At 38.7% G+C, this 19936-nt stretch overlaps 1 protein-coding gene across 1 annotated transcript; it reads right to left on the reverse strand.

Moving 5' to 3' along the window:
* Positions 1-7616: 7616 nt before the first annotated feature.
* LOC103719948 (SWI/SNF complex subunit SWI3C homolog) lies at positions 7617-17682 on the reverse strand. Its single transcript, XM_008809437.5, has 9 exons — positions 17536-17682; positions 16855-17409; positions 16203-16762; positions 12901-13264; positions 12716-12789; positions 11290-11378; positions 10970-11040; positions 10709-10890; positions 7617-8398 (listed from the first exon to the last, which is right to left on the reverse strand). Exons 1-9 carry the CDS (start codon positions 17567-17569, stop codon positions 7928-7930), a joined length of 2400 nt encoding a protein of 799 aa, XP_008807659.1. The 5' UTR covers positions 17570-17682; the 3' UTR covers positions 7617-7927.
* Between the last annotated feature and the right edge of the window lie 2254 nt (positions 17683-19936).

Here is a 19936-nt window from a genome sequence, read left to right on the forward strand (position 1 = left end):
TATACCTTCTTCTTGATTATAACCCTTTGCTACTAGTCTAGCCTTATTCCGTATAACAATTCCATTTTCATCTAGCTTATTTTTATATATCCATTTTGTACCAATAATTGGATATTCAGAAGGTCTCTCTACTAGATCCCACACTTTGTTTCTAGTAAATTGGTTTAGTTCTTCTTGCATTGCATTTATCCAATTTACATCATTTTCGGCTTCTTCTATATGTTTGGGCTCAAAGTGTGAAACAAAGGCTAGATGATTATTCATATTCCTAAGGGATGCTCTAGTCCTAACCGGTTGTGATGGATCATCTAGAATTAGTTCCTTAGGATGCCCGTGAGCATACCTCCAAGCTTTAGTTAGCCCATGATCCACTATAGGCTCTTGGTTTGATGATTCTCCTTCAATCAACTTTTGATTATCATCTCGTAATCCCATCTCATCTATCTTTTCTTCAAGTATTTCAATATCATCATCAAAATTAACCTTCTTACTAGATGAGATGTCACTAGAGTCATCAAAAACAACATGTATGGATTCTTCTATAACTAGAGTTCTTTTATTAAAGATTCTATAGGCTTTACTAGTTGTAGAATAACCTAGGAATATTCCTTCATCAGATTTAGGGTCAAATTTCCCTAGATTATCTTTCCCATTATTATGTACAAAACACCTACATCCAAAAACATGAAAATAGTTAACCTTTGGTTTTCTGTTTTTCCACAGTTCATATGGTGTTTTCTTTATGATGGGTCTTAATAGAACTCTATTTAATATATGGCAAGAAGTATTAATGGCTTCTCCCCAAAAATACTTAGGGAGGTTACTTTCACATAACATCGTTCTAGCCATTTCCTCTAGTGTTCTATTTTTCCTTTCAACAACTCCATTTTGCTGTGGTGTCCTAGGTGCTGAGAAATTATGGGTTATCCCCTTTTTGCTACAAAATTCATCAAATAATTGATTTTCGAATTCGGTACCATGGTCACTTCTAATAGCTATAACTGAGGATTCTCTAGCATTTGTTACTTCCTTGTGGAACTTCTTAAACATAGAAAATGCTTGATCCTTATGCGCTAGAAACATGACCCATGTGTACCTAGAGTAATCATCTACTATAACTAGACCATATTTATTTCCACCTAGGCTTGTTGTTCTAGTAGGACCAAATAAGTCCATATGTAATAATTCTAGAGGCCTAGAGGTAGAGACACATTTTATGGATTTAAAAGAATTCCTAGATTGTTTGCCAAATTGACATGCTTCACAGATTTTGTTCTTTTCAAATTTTAATTTTGGCAAACCTATCACGGAGTCTCTTTTAACTAGTTTAGTTATTGTGTCCATGCTTGCATGACCTAACTTACGGTGCCATAACCAACTAGCATCATTTTCTTTGGTTTCATTTACAACTAGACATTGGTTATGTTTTGCAAGATCTTCTAGGTCTACAACATATACATTTCCACGTCTAATCCCTTTAAAGACCAAACTATTATCATTAGGATTTGTTACAATACATAGTGATGGTTTAAACATAACATCATATCCTTTATCACATAATTGACTAATGCTTAACAAGTTATGTTTAAGACCATCAACATATCTAACATTATCTATAAAAGTAGAAGGGGTGATTTGAACTTTACCAATGCCAATGATGTGACCTTGGTTGTTGTCTCCAAACGTCACAACACCTCCCTTCTTAGCTTCAAGGGTGAAAAATTGGTCTTTATCACCCGTCATGTGCCTTGAGCAGCCACTATCCAAATACCAGCAATTTTTGTTGACCTTGGCTGCAAGACACTCCTACACAAGCAAATCATGTCATCTTAGGTACCCAAGTTTTCTTGGGTCCTTCATGGTTAGTCAAGTTGGTTCCTTTTGGAACCCATACCCTTTTAATTTTTCTTTTAGTTTTCCTTTTCCTATAGTCACATGTATTTGCTTTATGTCCTATATTTCCACAACAGAAACAGGTGATTTTCTTAGTTTTTGTTTCCCCAGCTTTAACAAAGAAATTACTAAGAAGTTTTTGCTTATTCCTTGGTTTGTACCCTAAGCCTGCTTTATTAAATACTGCACGTTGACTATTTAGTATCATGTTTAACTTTTCTGAACTATATGTAAATTTTTCAACTAAGGGTTTGTATTTGTTAAGTTCTTTAGTTAATGTTTGATTTTCTGTTTTTAAATCATTTAGTTCTTTTGTTAGATCCTTGTTTAAGACTTGTTTATGGTTTGAAAGTTCCTTAGTTAGTTTTTCATTATCTTTAGTTAAGGTGTTAGTCTTCTTAATTAAAAGTTGATTGCTTGTCTTAAGTTCTAGATTTTCTTTGGTAAGATTATCTTTATCCTTAATTAATGAATCATGCTTATGAATATAAGTTTGATTAGTTACTTTTAGTTCTCTGTTTTTAACATTTATATTCTTATACTCAATCATTAATTCATTGAACGCATCATAAAGTTCATCAAAAGAAAAATCAGGATGCGTATCGGAAGTTACCTCGTCTTCGTTGGCCATGAAGCAGAAATTGGCCTTTTCTTCTTGTTCCTCGTCAGAAGAGGAGGATGATGAGTCGGAGTCGGATAGTGTAGTGACAAGAGCTTTCTTCTTCTTGTACTTACTCCCCTTCTTCAGTAAGGGGCATTCAGCTCTTATGTGACCCGGCTTCTTGCACTCGTAACATCCAATCCCCTCGTTTTCTCTTTCCTTACCTTTGTCCTTCCGGTAGAAATTTGAGGGCCCTCTCCTTTGATGATAGGACTTCTTGTGGTTGATGAATTTCTTGAATTTGCGCACAAGAAGAGCCTCACCACCATCTTCCTCATCTTCTTCTTCTTCACTGCTGCTGCTGCAAGATAAGTCCTTGTTAGAAGAAGTAGATTTTAAAGCTATTACCTTTTTCTTATGGGAAGACTCTTCCTCGTGTTGTTTCATGGTGAGTTCGTGAGTCATCAGGGATCCAAGGAGCTCCTCAAGTGGAAGCTTGTTCAAGTCTTTAGCTTCTTGGATCGCTGTCACTTTAGCTTCCCACAACCTCGGTAGACATCGAAGGATTTTCCTGACAAGCTCACTGTTAGTATAGTTCTTGCCAAGGCTTTTTAGGCCATTGACAATATCAGTAAACCTAGTGAACATGGATGTGATAGTTTCATTTGAATCCATTTTAAATAGTTCATATTTATGAACCAAGATGTTTATTTTGGATTCCTTGACTTGATTCGTGCCCTCATGGGTCACTTCAAGTCTGTCCCAAATTTCTTTTGCTGAATTACAAGTTGAAATCCTATTGAATTCATTACGGTCTAAGGCACAATAGAAGACATTCATTGCTTTAGAGTTTAATTGTGCCTTCCTCATGTCATGTTCATCCCAATCCGTTTCTAGTTTGGGTACCTTGACACCATCTATATATATGGATGGGATGTATGGGCCATTTACAACAATGGTCCACATCTCATAGTCTTGGGCTTGGATGAATATTTTCATCCTAGCCTTCCAGTATGAGTAGTCGGATCCATTGAAGAAAGGGGGTCTTTGGGTGGACTGACCCTCAATGTGAGAAGATCCAAATGGGGTTGTCATTTTGATCTTTTAACTCTTGAGTGGAAGAGTTTTTGGCTCTGATACCACCTGTTGCCCAGATAGACAACCCAAGAGGGGGGGGTGAATTGGGTTTTAAAACAATTTGGATAATTTAAAACGTTATGGATGATTAATTAAAAACTATGCCAAGTTATTTAATTAATTACTATGTGCTGTGAGCAATATGAAATGAGAAGAGGAAGAGACAATCAATCACAAACACAAGTTTTATAGTGGTTCGGAGCTATCCCTTGCTCCTACGTCCACTCCCCAAGTTTCTCTTGGGAATACACTATAACCCCCTTGGATTACAGCCGGTTGTTTTGCAAGCTCACAACCAAACTTGTTGTTTTACGAGCTAACAACGAACTCGGTCGGTTTTCCCAGGCTCACCGACTAGAACCAACCCCGATTGTTTTCCCGGGCTCACAATCAAACCCTTTCACACGTTGGTTTTAAAACTGGCTCACCAACTAACCTTTATCCCCTTGATTCAATCCCCCGATTGAACCAAGTAAATACACGTAGTAGAAAGAAAACAGAAAATAAGCTTCTCAAAAGCAGGTATGAAACAATATATTCAAGGATGAGTTTAGAAGCCCTCAAACGCTTTTAAGCTTAAGTAGAGGAATGGCTTCTTGACTCTGGTCTCCTCTTGGATGAGTGATCGACTTGAATGTAGGAGGAGGAAGCTTTGAATGCTGGGGAGAAGTTGGTGGCGCAGTAAATGCTGATCTCCCCTTTTTCTCGTTGAAGAGCACTTGCAAAGCTTGAAGACTTGAATGCTTGGAGTGGAATGTATGTTGTCTATTTTGCTACAGTCTTCTGTGGCTATTTAAGCCAACCCCCACGGAAACTAGCCGTTACTCCACTTTTTCTGGCCGTTCTGCACACTCTGCGCAGCCTGACAATGTGACCGTTGGTGGGTTGGAGTCGACTCGCGCGATCAGGAGTCGACTCGGCTGTAGCGGGAGTCGACTCAAGCTTTTCAGGAGTCGACTCGGCAACTGTTCCAAGTTTGAATTAAAGTTGCCGTCACGACTGGGAGTCGACTCGTCTTGGCCCGGAGTCGACTCGCCAACTTCTGGCGCTGACCTGGCAATTTTGGAGTCGGCTTTTCCTCTGTAGACCGTGGATACAAATTTGAATTTTGCCCTCTCGAGTCGACTCGACTGTCCTGGGAGTCGACTCGAATCTCAGAGCCCGAACTCCCGATTCTCTGTCTTTTGGCTCATCCAGTCTTGGAGTCGACTCGAACTTCCTTGGAGTCGACTCGGCTCTCAGTTTCCGAAAGTTGGTCTTCTGCCTTTTGACGTGAAGCTTGTCTTGGTGTCGACTCGAGCTGTCTGGGAGTCGACTCGAATCTCAGTGGCAGTAACATGGTTTTCTCTGTTGATGGTCGCACAATCTTGGAGTCGACTCGCGTAATGCGGGAGTCGACTCGAATCTCAGAGTCCATAAAACACTCTCTGACTTTTTCTTTGTGCACCGGTGGGAGTCGACTCGCGTTCCACTGGAGTCGACTCGAATCTCAGAGTCCATAAAATACTCTCTGACTCTTTCTTTGTGTACCGCTGGGAGTCGACTCGCGTTCCACTGGAGTCGACTCGAATCTCAGAGTCCATAAAACACTCTCTGACTTTTTCTTTGTGCACCGCTGGGAGTCGACTCGCGTTCCACTGGAGTCGACTCGAATCTCAGATCTGAAAGACTGCTCTTCTATCCTTCTGTCTGTTTTCAGTCGGAGTCGACTCATACTGATTAGGAGTCGACTCGAGCTCGTGCCAGTGACCTTGATACGCTTGGAGTCGACTCGTGAAACTCGGGAGTCGACTCGAGTCTCAGACATTGGTTCAGCAGACTTCTTAACTTATCCAAAATACTGTAAACCATGTCTAGAAACACTTGAGCAGGATTTTCACTGAAACACTCAATTGAATTCATTAGTAATCACACGATATACTCAAATGCTTTGAGCTCATCAAAATCAAACGGGGTTTTAATCAATCACTCCACAACATTAATAAATAATAGGTCGCCATCATCAATATGGTTATGACCGATGCGGTTAGGCTCATTCTGAAGCCTAACCTAGATCGCCGTAGATTAAGTGTGTCTAGAGTTTAGGTATAATGGTCTAAACTTAGAGAGGTATCTCTATAATTTTTTCAAGATTTTAAATTTCATATTTTTTTAAAAAAAGTTGGATTGAGTATACATTGAGTTTGGGCTAGAACTAGATTTTGACGGTTAGTTTTGTGAGGACAAATTATATTGTACCCAACATTGCAAAAATCTACATCTAACCAACAGGTGTAGGTTGCATTTTCTAACTATGTTATGCTTTTGACTTATGTTTTCTTGGAGGCAAAGACTTATGAGTTGTCACCCATCCCCTCACCTCACATAGGTGATCACCAACAACGAACTGATGAAGTCTATTGGAGTTCACCGGAGCACTTTCAAGCTCATCCAAAAGCTGCTTGCCTTTGTGACTACTCATTTTTCTATACTAGTAGTTAACAATGCAATGCATATGAAAAGCTCATTTAAGTTAAATTTACATTTTTAATATTTTTTTTGAAACTTTAATAAGTTTAGATTTTTCTTTTCTGGAAACTTTCTTGTAATTACAATATTTGGATAGCTTTTCTTTTTAAACTACCTAACCATTCACTTAATCGTTGTCTCTTCTCACATGCCATTGTATGAAACCATTCTTCCCATTAAGTATAGTAGGAAATGGATCACGAAACTACTAGATGGTAAAAATGAAGGTTTTAAATCCTAGTAGAATGGGGGGATAGGAGGTGTGCAAACCATACCATCCCATTTCCGTTAAGAAAATAGGAATTAGGGCAAAAGTGGAACTCTAAAACCCATCCATGCAACGAAAGAATAAGAAAAAGGAAAAAAAAAGAAGAGGGGAAAGGAAGAAATGAAGGGAGAAGAAATGAAAGAAATGAAAGAAAAAGAGAAGACAAAGAAATATTAAAAAAAAAGGAAAACAAAATTTTTTTTTCCAAAAATAAAGTTAGAAAAGTGTTATTAGGAGAAGCTAGAAAAATTAGCTTGTGAAAAGAAACCTTTCTAAAGAAACCGAAGCAACGCCCTTAGTTTTAAGATAATTGTCTATCTTGGCGATGCTTGTACTTTTGCCATTACAGAGTCCAGATGAAATCAAATTCCTCAAAGTAAGTTACATCTTGTTGCCTCATGCATATCATTTTCCGGGTGAAAGATAATGAAACAGGTCTCGTTGGGTTAAGCGTGCTCTCGCCAAGTATAACCTGTTATGGGGTAGCTTATCTATATGTATACAGAAATTACTGCTGTAATATTCTTGTACACTTGCCGCTGTCCAACATGCATGTCTTTCGTTTGTCTTCAAAAAAAAAAAAAAATCTTTGTATTTGCTGAACAGATGATCCGTACAATTATCTGCTCCACTGTGACATGCCAGCATAATGTGTTGCAGCCTTTTATTTGGGTGGGGGGCTTAATTAAAGCATCGATTGCATCCATGGCAGTCATATAAGTAGTAATTTTCTGCGACCTCTGATGTTTGGAATGCTCATGCTTTCTGCTTATGTTTAGATTGCAATGCAATAATGTCTCATGCCACCAGAGTTCGCGGGGCTTTTGATTTGCATTCGTGTGTCCGAGGCATTTGTAGCCAGATCTGGGAATGGCACAATAAGTACTCTTCATAGGTGAATCATCATCTGAGGAGGCTCTCGTACCGACAGATGTTACAGTCAGCGTTGCCGGACAAAATCTGTCAATAGAAAACATAGGAAAGACAAAGTGGATACAGAAGTTTCCTCCATGAGTGGATAAACATGCAGGTTGGATCATCTGCTTGCCAGCATTTTAACTTCCATCTACTTAGATGTTTAAAATGTGCCTACATTCAAAGCTTTATGGATGGTAGGAAAGTAATGCTATGGAACATGGTGCTTGAATATGCCTGGGTCAGGGGATGGATATACCCAGCTTGACCACATTTAGATTGTACTTCTAATTTGCAGATCTCTCCATTGGACTAGCAAATAGCCTCTGCATCACAGCACTCCATTTTTTTTTACCAAGAGAGCATGATTTGGATTTCAGAGTAATGGTTTCATGTCTCTTTCTGAGAGGAAAACATGACAGCGAAATCAAGGCCAGGCTCCAACTACTGGATTTACATGTTCAAAGGGAGAGAAAAAAAAAAGGAAAGACTAAAGCTAGGAATATTTCTAAAATCACAGTAAGAAACGATACAGCTGCACTAGGCAAGGGCATTAACATAATCCATACCGCTAATATTGCAACCCCCACCTCAAAACACCTGCTTTAACCAATACTTGAATTATTTCCTGATGAGGATCTCAGCAACGGATGATGATTAGAAGTGCTTGCCACACCAGAATTGAACATAACATTTGGAGAGGGGGTGGAGGGAGATGGGTGGATCGCAGAGAGAGGTAATCGGGGTCCAAAACCAAACATTTGTTGTCGTTGCATAAATGACATCTGAGGATGTCCTGGCAGATTGTTGCCAAAGGCAGGTGAGATGTTTGCCTGCCCAACTGAGGGTGACATGGTTGGTTGTCTTGTGTTTGCATTCAAAGCAGCAGCAGCAGCTGCTGCTGCTGGCCCTGCTGCAGATGAGTGAGTAGTTCCTGCTTGAGCAAACCGGGTTGACATCGTCCGAACACGATCAGCTGAAAGCCTCTGTCTTGTCCTCTCCCCCTGTTCACATTCTTTCAACAGAGTGGTTTCCACCTCTGCAAACTGTTTCAGCTTCAACTCCAACCTCTTTAACTGCATCAAGATAAATGGGAGGCACATCAGCTTGAAAACAGGAACAATATTATGGCAACAGCAAAACCTCAGACTCTCCCAAGGATAACCAACCATATCGCGGAACTTCATAAATGCATTAAATAAAAACTGGTGGTGCAAATCTAGAATGATGCATAGCGATGCCAGATCAGAGAAGACTGACAACTACAAGTTACAGATTGTAAAGGGAGAGTGGAAAGAGAAGATTGGTATACAGTGCATGGTGATGCTAATTCCCTGCCCTTAACTTTTTAAGGCCATGCAATTGAATACAGTTCATGAACAACACAAAATAATCCAGAACAAGCTCATATCATATCCCTCTAAGAAAGGCATTTCATGGATGATGTTGCAAGCAGTTAATAGAAGGCAAGAAAATGACAAAGTGATCGGGCTTTAGAGGTCAAAGCACACCAAATACGTGTGCTTTGAAATTGTGCTTGAAATATCTCCGAAAACTTGTCTATGTGACAGAAACAAGGAACTGCAATGATACCCACATCAAAACGTTGAGGCACCATTTCTCACATAAGAACCATGGAACAGTTTGGTTCAGTTGCGGTCTCAATGAGCTCAAGTTTATGATTACCTAAACTAGCCCAAGGCTTAGAACCAACGAAATTACCTTCACCATCTGACATCCAGCCATCCGCAGAATTTGTCTCTTCTCATTCTGTCGTTGGATTATACCAGCCGAGGGTCCAAAGCATGCAAGGTATTTGTGTTGCAGGATGAGCAAGGGTACCTTGAAAGCTCAGGCCTGCCCTGGGCTCAAGGATACGGGGTTCAATCCCAAACTGAATTGGGTTAGTTTCTCTGGTTTCAGGCTGGGGCTGAAATCCAGGTACTATTTGTTCTAGGCTAAAATCAGAGATTCCCCCTGGCCAAAAATTTTCGGGCTTCTTATGTTTTGAGCCCAGGGCATAAAACCTGAGCAGGGATTAGGCTTTTTTGAGTTGGGTTTTTGCCCACTTGGACCACCTGACCCATTCGGTCTTGATCTCCTTGGAAATAACAAGCTCACTATTTTCGTAGGTTCCTTACATTGGACAAGAGCTAAGTCCAGCACCATGAATGCTTCAGAGTTGGACCTTAATACAAGTTTGAGATTGACTGACATCACTTCTGCACCGTCACCACTAGCAACAACCAGTCCTCTTCTCTTGCCAATCTCAATTTCAAGCTTGAATTACTTTTGGCTCAATCAAGGCAATCAAGTCAGTCAAAATAGGCATGTGTTTGGCTCAGTTTCAATTCAGGCTTAATGAAACAACAATTGAACTGAATATGACCTACAAATTTCAGGCTCAAAATTATTTTCAAGCCTTGCTTGATCAGACCCAGGCTCAATCAAGCTTGGCCCAGTTACACCCATACCCTCAACATATCAAAATAATGGAATTCACTCCATCAGAACATAAATCCAAAGAAATCATACACCAGTCAAAGAGTTCAATAATGCGTTGCATTTTAAGTGAAACTTCATTTTCTAATGGAAGAAAAGACACACCAATTCATTTACAAAATCCTTCTCAAGGAAGAAGCAACAAAATTTATCATTTTAATGAGGTAGAATTCAAGCACATCAATTTTGAGAATGTTAAAATATAAGTGTAAAAATCCTTAAAATAGATGCAAATATATAGATATCATGCTAAAATTGACCAAATAGGAAGAAATGAAATCAGCATCAGTTCAACATATGGCCAGAATGACATGAATTGGTCTCACATGGCTAAGTGAAATAAGTAATTAGCATATTGCAGGAACAAGATGGATGTAAAAGGCTACGAACTAGTATAAGAGGTGAAATTTGTTGAACAAGAGCTAGAAGAAACTTACAAATTTGGGTTTACAAACCCAATCACAAGCCTAATGATTGATACATTTCACAATGGCCTGTAAGATTTAATATTTATATTAACCTTTACATCAACCCATGTCAGTAACATTTAAAATAGTCTATTCATGCTGATCTTTCTATTAAGCGGTTCTATCACATAGCATTATCGTATGATGGAGTAAGAACTCTTCAGTAACAGCAACAAAAACACAATCAGTTGCCATCAATCAATTGCATGCAGAAAATCATTTGCTCTATTTTCAGCCATCTCATCTTTCAAAAGATTAGTTTAAAAGTCTCTCCTAAGATATCAGTTCAGAACTGTCAGATATTATCTGAAATCTTAATAAACTCTGACATATATGTCCAAGAAATTTAATAAATGACATTTATGATAAACAAACATAGCACACAACATGGTAAACAACATTAGTTTATACAAAGACCTGGTGATTTATGATAGTGGCAGCCAGTCTCTGAATTTCACGCTCCTCTTGATCAGCAAACAGTTTTGCCTTCATGGCTGCTGCACATAGACCACTCTTGGCTGCTAATTTTATATGCTCAGGAGAAAGAGGAGAAGTAGCATCTTTTTTAGCATATGGCACTTGATCTTCTGGAGTTTCATCTGGATTAAAAATGGAAATTTTGAGAAAACAATAACAAAGTGTGGAAATGAAGAAACAGAAAAAGAATCAGTATTTTACCCTTCTGGCAACCTAAGTTTGCATGTGCTCCATGAGCACCAACTTCAGAATGTGTACTCTCAGAACTCAACCTACAAATGCAAAGCAGAAGTCTAATGTTATTTGTTTGCAACTCAAGATGACGAAAGCTTGTATTACAGAAATCAACAAACACAAAACATGGCACTGGTGAGACTTTGCAACTAAGGTAATTTTAAGCCCAAGGAAAATAACCAAGTTAAACATAAATGCAGTAGCAAAGATAGATTATATGGAAATCGTTGGAAAATAGTTGGTCATCATGCGCTTAACCATCACTAGTAAAAGCTCAATATTCTAACCTGGGGTCCTCTTTAGTCAAGACAGATAACGCTGCACTCGCACAGGCTGCAGCAACTCTTGGTCCAATTGCAGAGGTCAAAAATGCAACCTAGAAACTTCTCCAAACAGTTAGACAGAGTAAAGTAATTAAATGACACAAAGACGATAACTGGTAAAGAGCCAATGAAACTATAAACATATCTATAATCACAATTCTTGGAGATTGACTGAACAATACACATATCTAGTTGCAAACTATTGAACATTGGTTTTATGAATTCTAATTCTCCAAAAGTTACTATAAATGGAAACCTCCAATCAAGCTACTACAACCAATTCACTATGTAACAGTCAAGATACCGAGCGGCATAAAATTCTGGAATTGTAGACTGTTAGAGAGTATTTCATAGATAATTGTGCTATGCATACTGTTCCATGTGCCCATATAACTCCACCCTGGTCACAATGAATCAGCCATACTGAACCTTTACAAAACATATCGTTTATATTACAGTAACTGGCCTAACAGAATATACACATATCTGGTTCTACATCAACGCAAACTCAAAGAGCATTAAGGCATGCAACAATGTTAGCAGCAAAGCTATCCAAAATACACTGGTTGCCAAGGATGAAGATTGCTATATCTTAAGATGAGACCATTTGGCTCAAAGCTGCAATGTTCATTATCATTAAAAAAAAAAAAATCATTCAGTCTACTTTTTTCCTCCAACACTTTAGGATACTCGGTTATTCAAATTACAAAGGGGCACAAATCTCAGTGCTTATTTGTTTATGTGGATTATTTGCTTTGGGTGGCTATGTGACATCTTGCTACATACCTAAAAACCATGACTGGTATAATTAACTCATACTGATTAAACATTAGGATGATATGTTGGTCATTTATTGTCACATAAGGAGGCAGGTTAAGATGCAACACAGTGTTTTCTTTGGTTTCTTGATGTTAGATGCTTTTAACAGGATTACACTTTCTCTTTCTATTTTTCATTTAAAGCTATGAGATGATTGGCAAGTCTGTATCGTATGGAAACACAAAAGAGATGGGAGGACATGTTATTTTAAGATGTCGATATGGCTGTATGGGCCGCATCCACAGTCTGCACATATATAGACATGTATATACGCTTGTATGAGCATTGAAGCATACTAACCATCGCTCTAGACTGAATGTCCGTTACACCTCCATCATGCCATGAAAATTGAAAATCACAGTCCATCAGATTTTAAAGCAACTGTCATATTTGGAACCAGTTGGTGTTTTTAAGATAAGCAGAAGATATTTAACTATAAGTCTATTATTTCCATAAACCAAAGTAACAGCCATTAAATCAAGCATACCAGTCAGATATGCAAATTAAATTAATTGTCCATTCATTTGAAAGAAGTGAAAGTAAATCCACGCAGAACAATGTAGTTACCTACCAGCGACATAACTGGATTTGAAGAATTACCAAATGGAATCTGGTCTCCTGAATTTAATTCTTGAAGGCAAGTGCCTAAAGGAAGAAAGAGTCAAAACAGGAACACTAAAGAAGAACAAAATAAAAAGGCAGCATAGGAAGACAAATGCTGATCTTTATTGATGTGCATGGGCAGTGTAGAACTACCTGTGGCATCACCATTAGAATCAGAAAATGGCAATCCAGGCTTGTGTCCTTTCAAGGAATCAGATGAAACAGCCATGTGTGGTAGTTCAATATTTTCTAGTAAACCATCCTCCGTTGGAAGACGAATAAAATGAAGAATGCATTGTGCTTTTGACTTGGTGCCTACATGCTCTGCAATTTCATTCCAGTTATCATTATATTTCTCCAAGGCCTCTAGCAGCAGCAAAGTTTCCTGGTCACTCCAGCTATCCCCATCAAGATCAGGTGTATCTTTCCTGGAGTCTACTCTCAGAAAATCTAAGCTTGAGTGACCCGTAACAAATTTTGCATCATGGAAGCAATCTGAGCAAAGTATTACATCAGCCTGTTCAAAAAATTACAATCAAGAACAAATACTAATTATGATTTATGAAGGCATTGAATTAGCATTAACATTGTTCACAGTAGAGACGATGCATAGTTATTAAATGCATCAGCCATACTTGAGTATATAGCAAAACTAGCATGGATAAAGCAACAAAATAGAATTAGCATAAAACTTGCTCACAGTTGGCAGCCTATCACTTGCCAGCATTTGTAAATGAAAGATAGAATATTGGAGAAAATTTGACCACATGAAACTAATTTCATTGCTTATTTCATGAAGATCTACCAAACAATGATGTATCTGAATAAACTAAATTCATCCACAGGCAAAACATTATTATGGAGAAAATTGAGTTATATATAGCACGAACATCTAATTGTGGCTGATTGCTCAAGTGCAGTAGGGGAAGGTCACCAACAGATAGAAGATCTACTATATAGTGTTGTACTTATGCCGGAGGAAATATCTTCTTTGGTGAAGCAAAAAGTCAAAGCATGATGAAGCATCAAAGCAAAGCATAAAGAAATCATTCCCAATGTATATCAGTCATTTCAGGCTCGAAATCTATTACAGGAATTAGGCTTCACTATGAGCTAGACTATGATCAGGATGCAATCTTTATTTTTAGTTGTCCAAAGTTTTATGAAAGGACGGAGCATATTGAAGTTGCCTATCATTTTAATCAAGCACTGATGAACAAGATGATTATTGCACCATCTGAAGTCCAAAAATAATTTAGGAGATCATCTCAGCAAAGCTTTTGGGTGACAGATTCCTGACCATGTGCTCCAAGCAGGGGATGAATGACATCTAGAGCGCCACTTAAGGGAAAACATTGAATACTTTAGCACATTTTATTGGGGACTTGATCAATAATATAGGGCCAGTATCTTTACATGGATATTTACATAATTATTTAATATGTCTATGAACCCATTACTAGCTACAGCCACATACATGTTATTCATAACCGGCTTCACTAAAGGGAAAATTTGGTCTTCGCACCAGCCCCTAGTGCATGTCCTAATTTCATAGTTACATAGAAGGGTGTTTAGTTAGATGTGATAACCGAACAGTTGTACCTTTTTTCTTCCCACTCTTCCTTCTCTTATGCTACCTAATACAGATTCTCCTTTGCTTTTATCAAAAGATAAAACTTAAACAGCATTTCTGCAGCAGAATTACACGGGTGATGTGTCCTAGTAGAAGTTTGGAGGCTGCACATGAATAATATAGCTTCACTTCAACTCAGATCCGAGTTTTGATCCAAATTATATTGAGTTATCAGCCAGTTTACTTAGCAAATAATGTAAATCCAGCCCTGAGCCTGCTAGCAGGTCCTTTTTATAAGAAACCCTGAAAGAGTGCAATATAGATCTGATTTCTAGATCTGGTAACAGAAGATCTGATTTCTCTCAAATAAAATCTCCGTACAATTTCTTGAAGATCCCTGAAAGAGCCTATTAATAGGCTAGGCATCCTAATTCTTTAGTTCAGGGAACAGATCAAGCCCAAACAGCCACCGGAACCACCTAATAAACACCTATATCTAGGTCCATCTTTAATAGCCAATTTGAGCCCTTATTTTGAACTCGTAAACAGGGAATAGATCTACCGATGTATATCTATTTTGAACTCGTAAACAGGGAATAGATCTACTGATATATATCTATTTTGATAAATACGACTGGACACCTGGTAGCTGATAAATTTGAGTCGAAATAGGACACCAGAAATACTTCAGATAAATAACCCAAAAAGTACCAAAAGAATAGCATGAAAATCCACTCACTAAAGCCTCATAAGATATCAGATTCGACGATCTAGACTATTAAATTCCCAATGGCATCGCAAGGCAAGCAAGCTTTTAATGCTATCTTCACTGAAGGTCAAATCTAGATATGTCTGAAAACACAGATTGAGTTCCACGTAATTGCATCCAAGCATATGCCTTACATTGTAGTTAACTAGCACCGCTTACTTGCAATAATATATCGACTTATTGCTAATGCACTACCTGATTTTTCTGAACTTTCTCTTGTCACATGATACAAAAGCCCATTCGGAGCTTTCAATATGAGCTTCAAACAACACGCGAGCTTCCAAGTTCAATGCATATACATCAAGCGATCGCCCTTATAGGTGAACTACTGCACTACATGCTCTTTTTCCCCTACTTTCTCTTATTACGTGGCATAAAAGGCCATCTTAGCTTTCCACGTGAGCTTCAAAGCGCACATACTTCGTGCGCAATCCCACCAGCACTAGTTCTTTTTAATTGATCACGGTGTCATGTCGTGAGCAGGGCCAATAAATATGGGCAGCAGCATACCGACAAGGAACGCGAAGCAGATGTCCGGTAATGATTAGAAGGATAAAGTTAAATGCAAGCACATAAAAGAAGTTCAGTAAGAAACAATAAAGAATAAAATAAGGACAAATTGATGTTGGCTTGGTTTAAATATGTGCACCAAAGACGAGAGGCAATTTCAAGTAAGGAGGCTATCTTAAAGTACAATCAGCAAGTTGAGGGCTCAAGAAGAACTAAAAAAATACGGAAAATGATCTGGAAATGTTTGAGATGATAAATGAAGCTCCAAAATAATGCGATAAGGCGTAAACCATTCCTACATTATTGTTACGTCAAAAAAGAATTTGGGTGGCGAAGAGGGTAGTTTACATCTCCGAACTAAGATGATTTGTGGCGATGAATAATAATCGAAGAAATATCACCTGCAAGCATGCTCAAAAGCAACCAAAGAGAACTTTTTCATGATATCATGTTCAGGATTTTTGTTCTGAAACCGAACCCAGTCAGCAGTACTTTATGCAGAATATGGTCAAAAAATAACGAATCCAATTAAAATTTGGAAAAGAGGGTGTATGAACATAATACTCTATGTAGTGCATCTTCAAACTGTAGATTAAAACAGACCTCCTTCTGTGACTGATAGTGCAAATTGGGCAGAGGCCGAGAGCAGTAATTGCATGCATGCTCGGATAGGCGCTCCCGTATTCTACCATCCAAATCACGAAGTCGAGAATCAGAATCCACTGATGCAGAAGAAGACGAAGATGACAGCAAAGCGATATCCTCCATTCTGAGACTACATTTAGGCCTATCGAACAACACCAGACTGTCAATGGATCTCAGAGGGCCAGTCTTGAGCTGAAGCTCCCCGGTAGTTTCCTCATTTAGAAGACAACCAGCCATTCTGAGCCCTCGATGAACTGAGGAGGTGGCGAGGTAATTAATGATCCCCCAGTGATCCAGGAACCGCACAATGCGGCTCAGATCATAAAGCTCGTTGTTGGCAACAAGCCCTTGGCAATCAACAAAAGACAGCCTCTTTCCCGGATTCTCCAAATATTTGGCCACTATCTTGTTTCGAAGCGTTATGTACCTCTCCGGCGTGTGGTCGCTCGACTTCCCAGAGAAGAAGTGCGGCACCACCTGCCGCTCCAGCCGGTGCACCGTCGTCAGGGAGAACCAATCTGTGTGCCTCCAAGAAATCAACTTTAAGCGTCCAACCAAAGGCTTTGAATGAAAGAAGAAAGAAAAAAATGAGCAAAGAGATTGTACCGACCGGCATGCATGGGGAGGACTATGTAATGCTCCCTCCCGAACCGCTTGACGACGCCCTTCCCTTCCATGAGCGGCGGCGGAGTGCAGACATAGGCCGATGGTTTGTCGAGGTCGGGCGGCTGGAGTAATGACGGGTTGTCTGGGAGGACGAAGGAGAGGGCCTGGAGCTGGCCGTGGGAAATGTTCTCAAGAAACGGAGGGGCCCAAGGCCTCGGGACGGCCGAAGCAAAGGCGGAGGCGGCAGAGGAGGAGGAGAGGGAGCGCTCGACGGCGACGAGGGCGAGGACAGAGGGGTGGGGGCGATTGACCGTCCGGCGGACGGCGGCGGGGAAATCGGAGATACGCTGGCCGGCATCGGAGAGGACCTCGGCCTCACGGAGGTCGAGGACGGGATCGGAGGCCGGATTGTTGACCTGGGAGTCGTGGTCATCATCCTCCGCCGCTTCCTCCGCGGCGGCGGCCTCCTCCTCCTCGTCGTCCTCTTCGTCGTCGTCGTGGGGCTTCTGCCGCTTGGAGTTGCTGTCGCGCTTCCTCTTCCGCCATTTGAGGCGCGAATCTGCCATGGATCCAAGGAGATTGAGGTCGGAGAGGGGAGATCGGAGGATCGAAATGGAAACCCTAGCAAGAAATCAAGAAGACACAAGAAGAGGAAATGGATAGGAGAGGAGGAGAGAGAAAGTACCTGAGGAGGGGAGAGAAGGGGAAGCAGGGGACATGGGCGCAGACGGGAGAGGGACGGAAGTGAGGTTTTTCTTGGCAGAGGAGAGAGGGAGGAACGGACCACGAGGGGGACGGCGAGGACGGAGCGGGGGGGGATTAAAGAGAGCCGCGGGATAACGTACCTCTCGCACGTGCGAGAGATATTTCAGGTTGTGGTGTTCCTGCGGAACTACATGGGTGAGGGTTCATCCAATCTGTTTTTTTCCCCAGATTTTTCTATCATTTCTTCGCCAATCAAGTTCTTCTCAATCCTCATTTACTTTGTAGCATTGTAATGTGAACAACATTTAACCAAATATTGTAATCCCTTTTTTTATTTTATCTCCTCTTCCTTTGTATTTTGCATGCTAAATTCTAGTATCATATCATATAATGCTAATTGGTGAATATATTTCCATTCTCCGAGTTCAACCTTATTAGAGGGCTCGTATGTTTCTTGTGAGTATGTATAGCCATGCTATTCATTATTCAAATTATTGGTTCTACATCGCACTAATCAGGGTTGAGCTATTCCAATAATGCAAATCTCGGTATCTTTGACCATCAAATCAACATCAATGAATGGAAAAATAATATTTAGTATTTGTTTAATTTTTAAACTATCTTTCATTTTATTTTCTATTGATCTTACATCTATATATAACATTAATATTTAACAAGTGAGATGCATGTGCCCTTGGAAGGGCCAGTGAGCAAAGGAAGATATAAGAATAAAAAGATGAATTAAACTTAAGGACAGAGTTGCTTCTTGCAAATTTGTATTGACATAGTAGAGATTAAATGACTCCATCGTATTGACCACCCTAGGACTCTTAATCATTTTTCATTCATTTCATGGATGATGTGCAACGTCAGTTGAAAAGTTAACTAGAAATTGCTATAATTTAAATTCTAGACAACGTGCTCTCTTACATATCCAAGTCATGACTTTATTGGAAGTCGCATCATGTTGATATAATTCCTATTTTTTTTTAATAAAGAGAGCACATGCTCATTGATATTCTATGCCTGACTTTTTAAAATTTTGTTCTAAGAAAGTTCAATTTTCTATCCAAAAAAAAAGAGATAAGAGCAATTTTACCTATTGGACCATGTAATCCTCCAACATTGCATTGCCTATATAACACGCAATCATGCCTAGAGATATAAAAGATGTCAAAAAAACTCTTGCAAGCTAGCATCAATATTTGTGCAATCAAATGGCCTGCATACATTAAGACCATATGTACACACCATTATGTTGGATGGTCAAATGATATATGACCATCAAATCTAGCTCAGTATCGATCGATGCATCTTAGATCCCAATGGCCTACAATTAAAGCTCCCATGTCTCACACAAAGCTATCTCATATGCCCTGGTATTGGCATAATTAAACATATAATCCCCACCAATGAAAACCTAACATAGTCTGCTGCTGAAAGGGTTGTGCTAGATAAAAGCTAACTAGATTTCCAATCAACTTGGACTCAACTGGAGGACTAAAAAAAAAGTCTGCCTTCTACAAGAATAGCTCTACTAATGGGCCATTCTTAATGGAGTCATTTAAACATATCTGAAAAACAAAAAAAAATTCTAAATTGAGTTAGGCCCTATTTGGTGGAGCTTTTGGAAGGCCAAAAAGTACTTTCTGGCCCTTCAAAATCACTTTTGGATAAAAAAGAGTGTTTGGTAAAAAATTCGGAAAGCTGTTTTAGCTTTTCCAGAAAGCTAAAACAACTTTCTGAGAAAAGCTAAAACAGCTTTCTGAGAAAAAGCTCTATTTTGGAGCTTTCCGAAAAAATTATTTTGAGCTTTGTCGGAAGCTATTTATTTGACCAAAATATCCATAATAAAATATAACAATTACATACTTTGTCCCTTTATGAACCTAAAAATCTGTTGGAGCCCTAACAAGAACCCTAGTCGTAGATCAGACTCCCTTTCATGCAAGAAAAAGATATTCTTGTTTCCTATTATTATTTTATTCCTTTATTATTATTTTATACTATAAATATAATATTATATTACATTATATCATAATACATTAATATGTTATGTTAAATAATTTAATATTATGTTATATGATAAAAAATTAATTTACGCTAATAATTATAATATTTTATACCTTTATTATTGTATTATACTATAAATATAATATTATATTGCATTATATCACAATACATTAATATGTTATGTTAAATAATTTAATATTATGTTATATTATGAAAAATTAATGTATGCTAATAATTATAATATTTTGTACCTTTATTATTGTATTATACTATAAATATAATATTATATTACATTATATCATAATATATTGATATATTATGTTAAATAATTTAATATTATATTATTATTATACTATAGTATACAATGT

Source organism: Phoenix dactylifera, chromosome 13 (genome assembly GCF_051530095.1).
Source record: "Phoenix dactylifera cultivar Ajwa chromosome 13, Ajwa_hap1_PhDact_Kaust_v1.1, whole genome shotgun sequence".
In the NCBI taxonomy this organism is placed as follows: Eukaryota; Viridiplantae; Streptophyta; class Magnoliopsida; order Arecales; family Arecaceae; genus Phoenix; species Phoenix dactylifera.

Coding starts and splice junctions, on each gene's coding strand:
- LOC103719948 (XM_008809437.5), bottom strand. CDS start 17,569: ATGTCCCCTGCTTCCCCTTCTCTCCCCTCCTCAG. Junction 12,790..12,900: donor TTCTAATGGTGATGCCACAG/GTAGTTCTACAC, acceptor TTCTTCCTTTAG/GCACTTGCCTTCAAGAATTA. Junction 11,379..12,715: donor CAAATCCAGTTATGTCGCTG/GTAGGTAACTAC, acceptor AGAAGTTTCTAG/GTTGCATTTTTGACCTCTGC.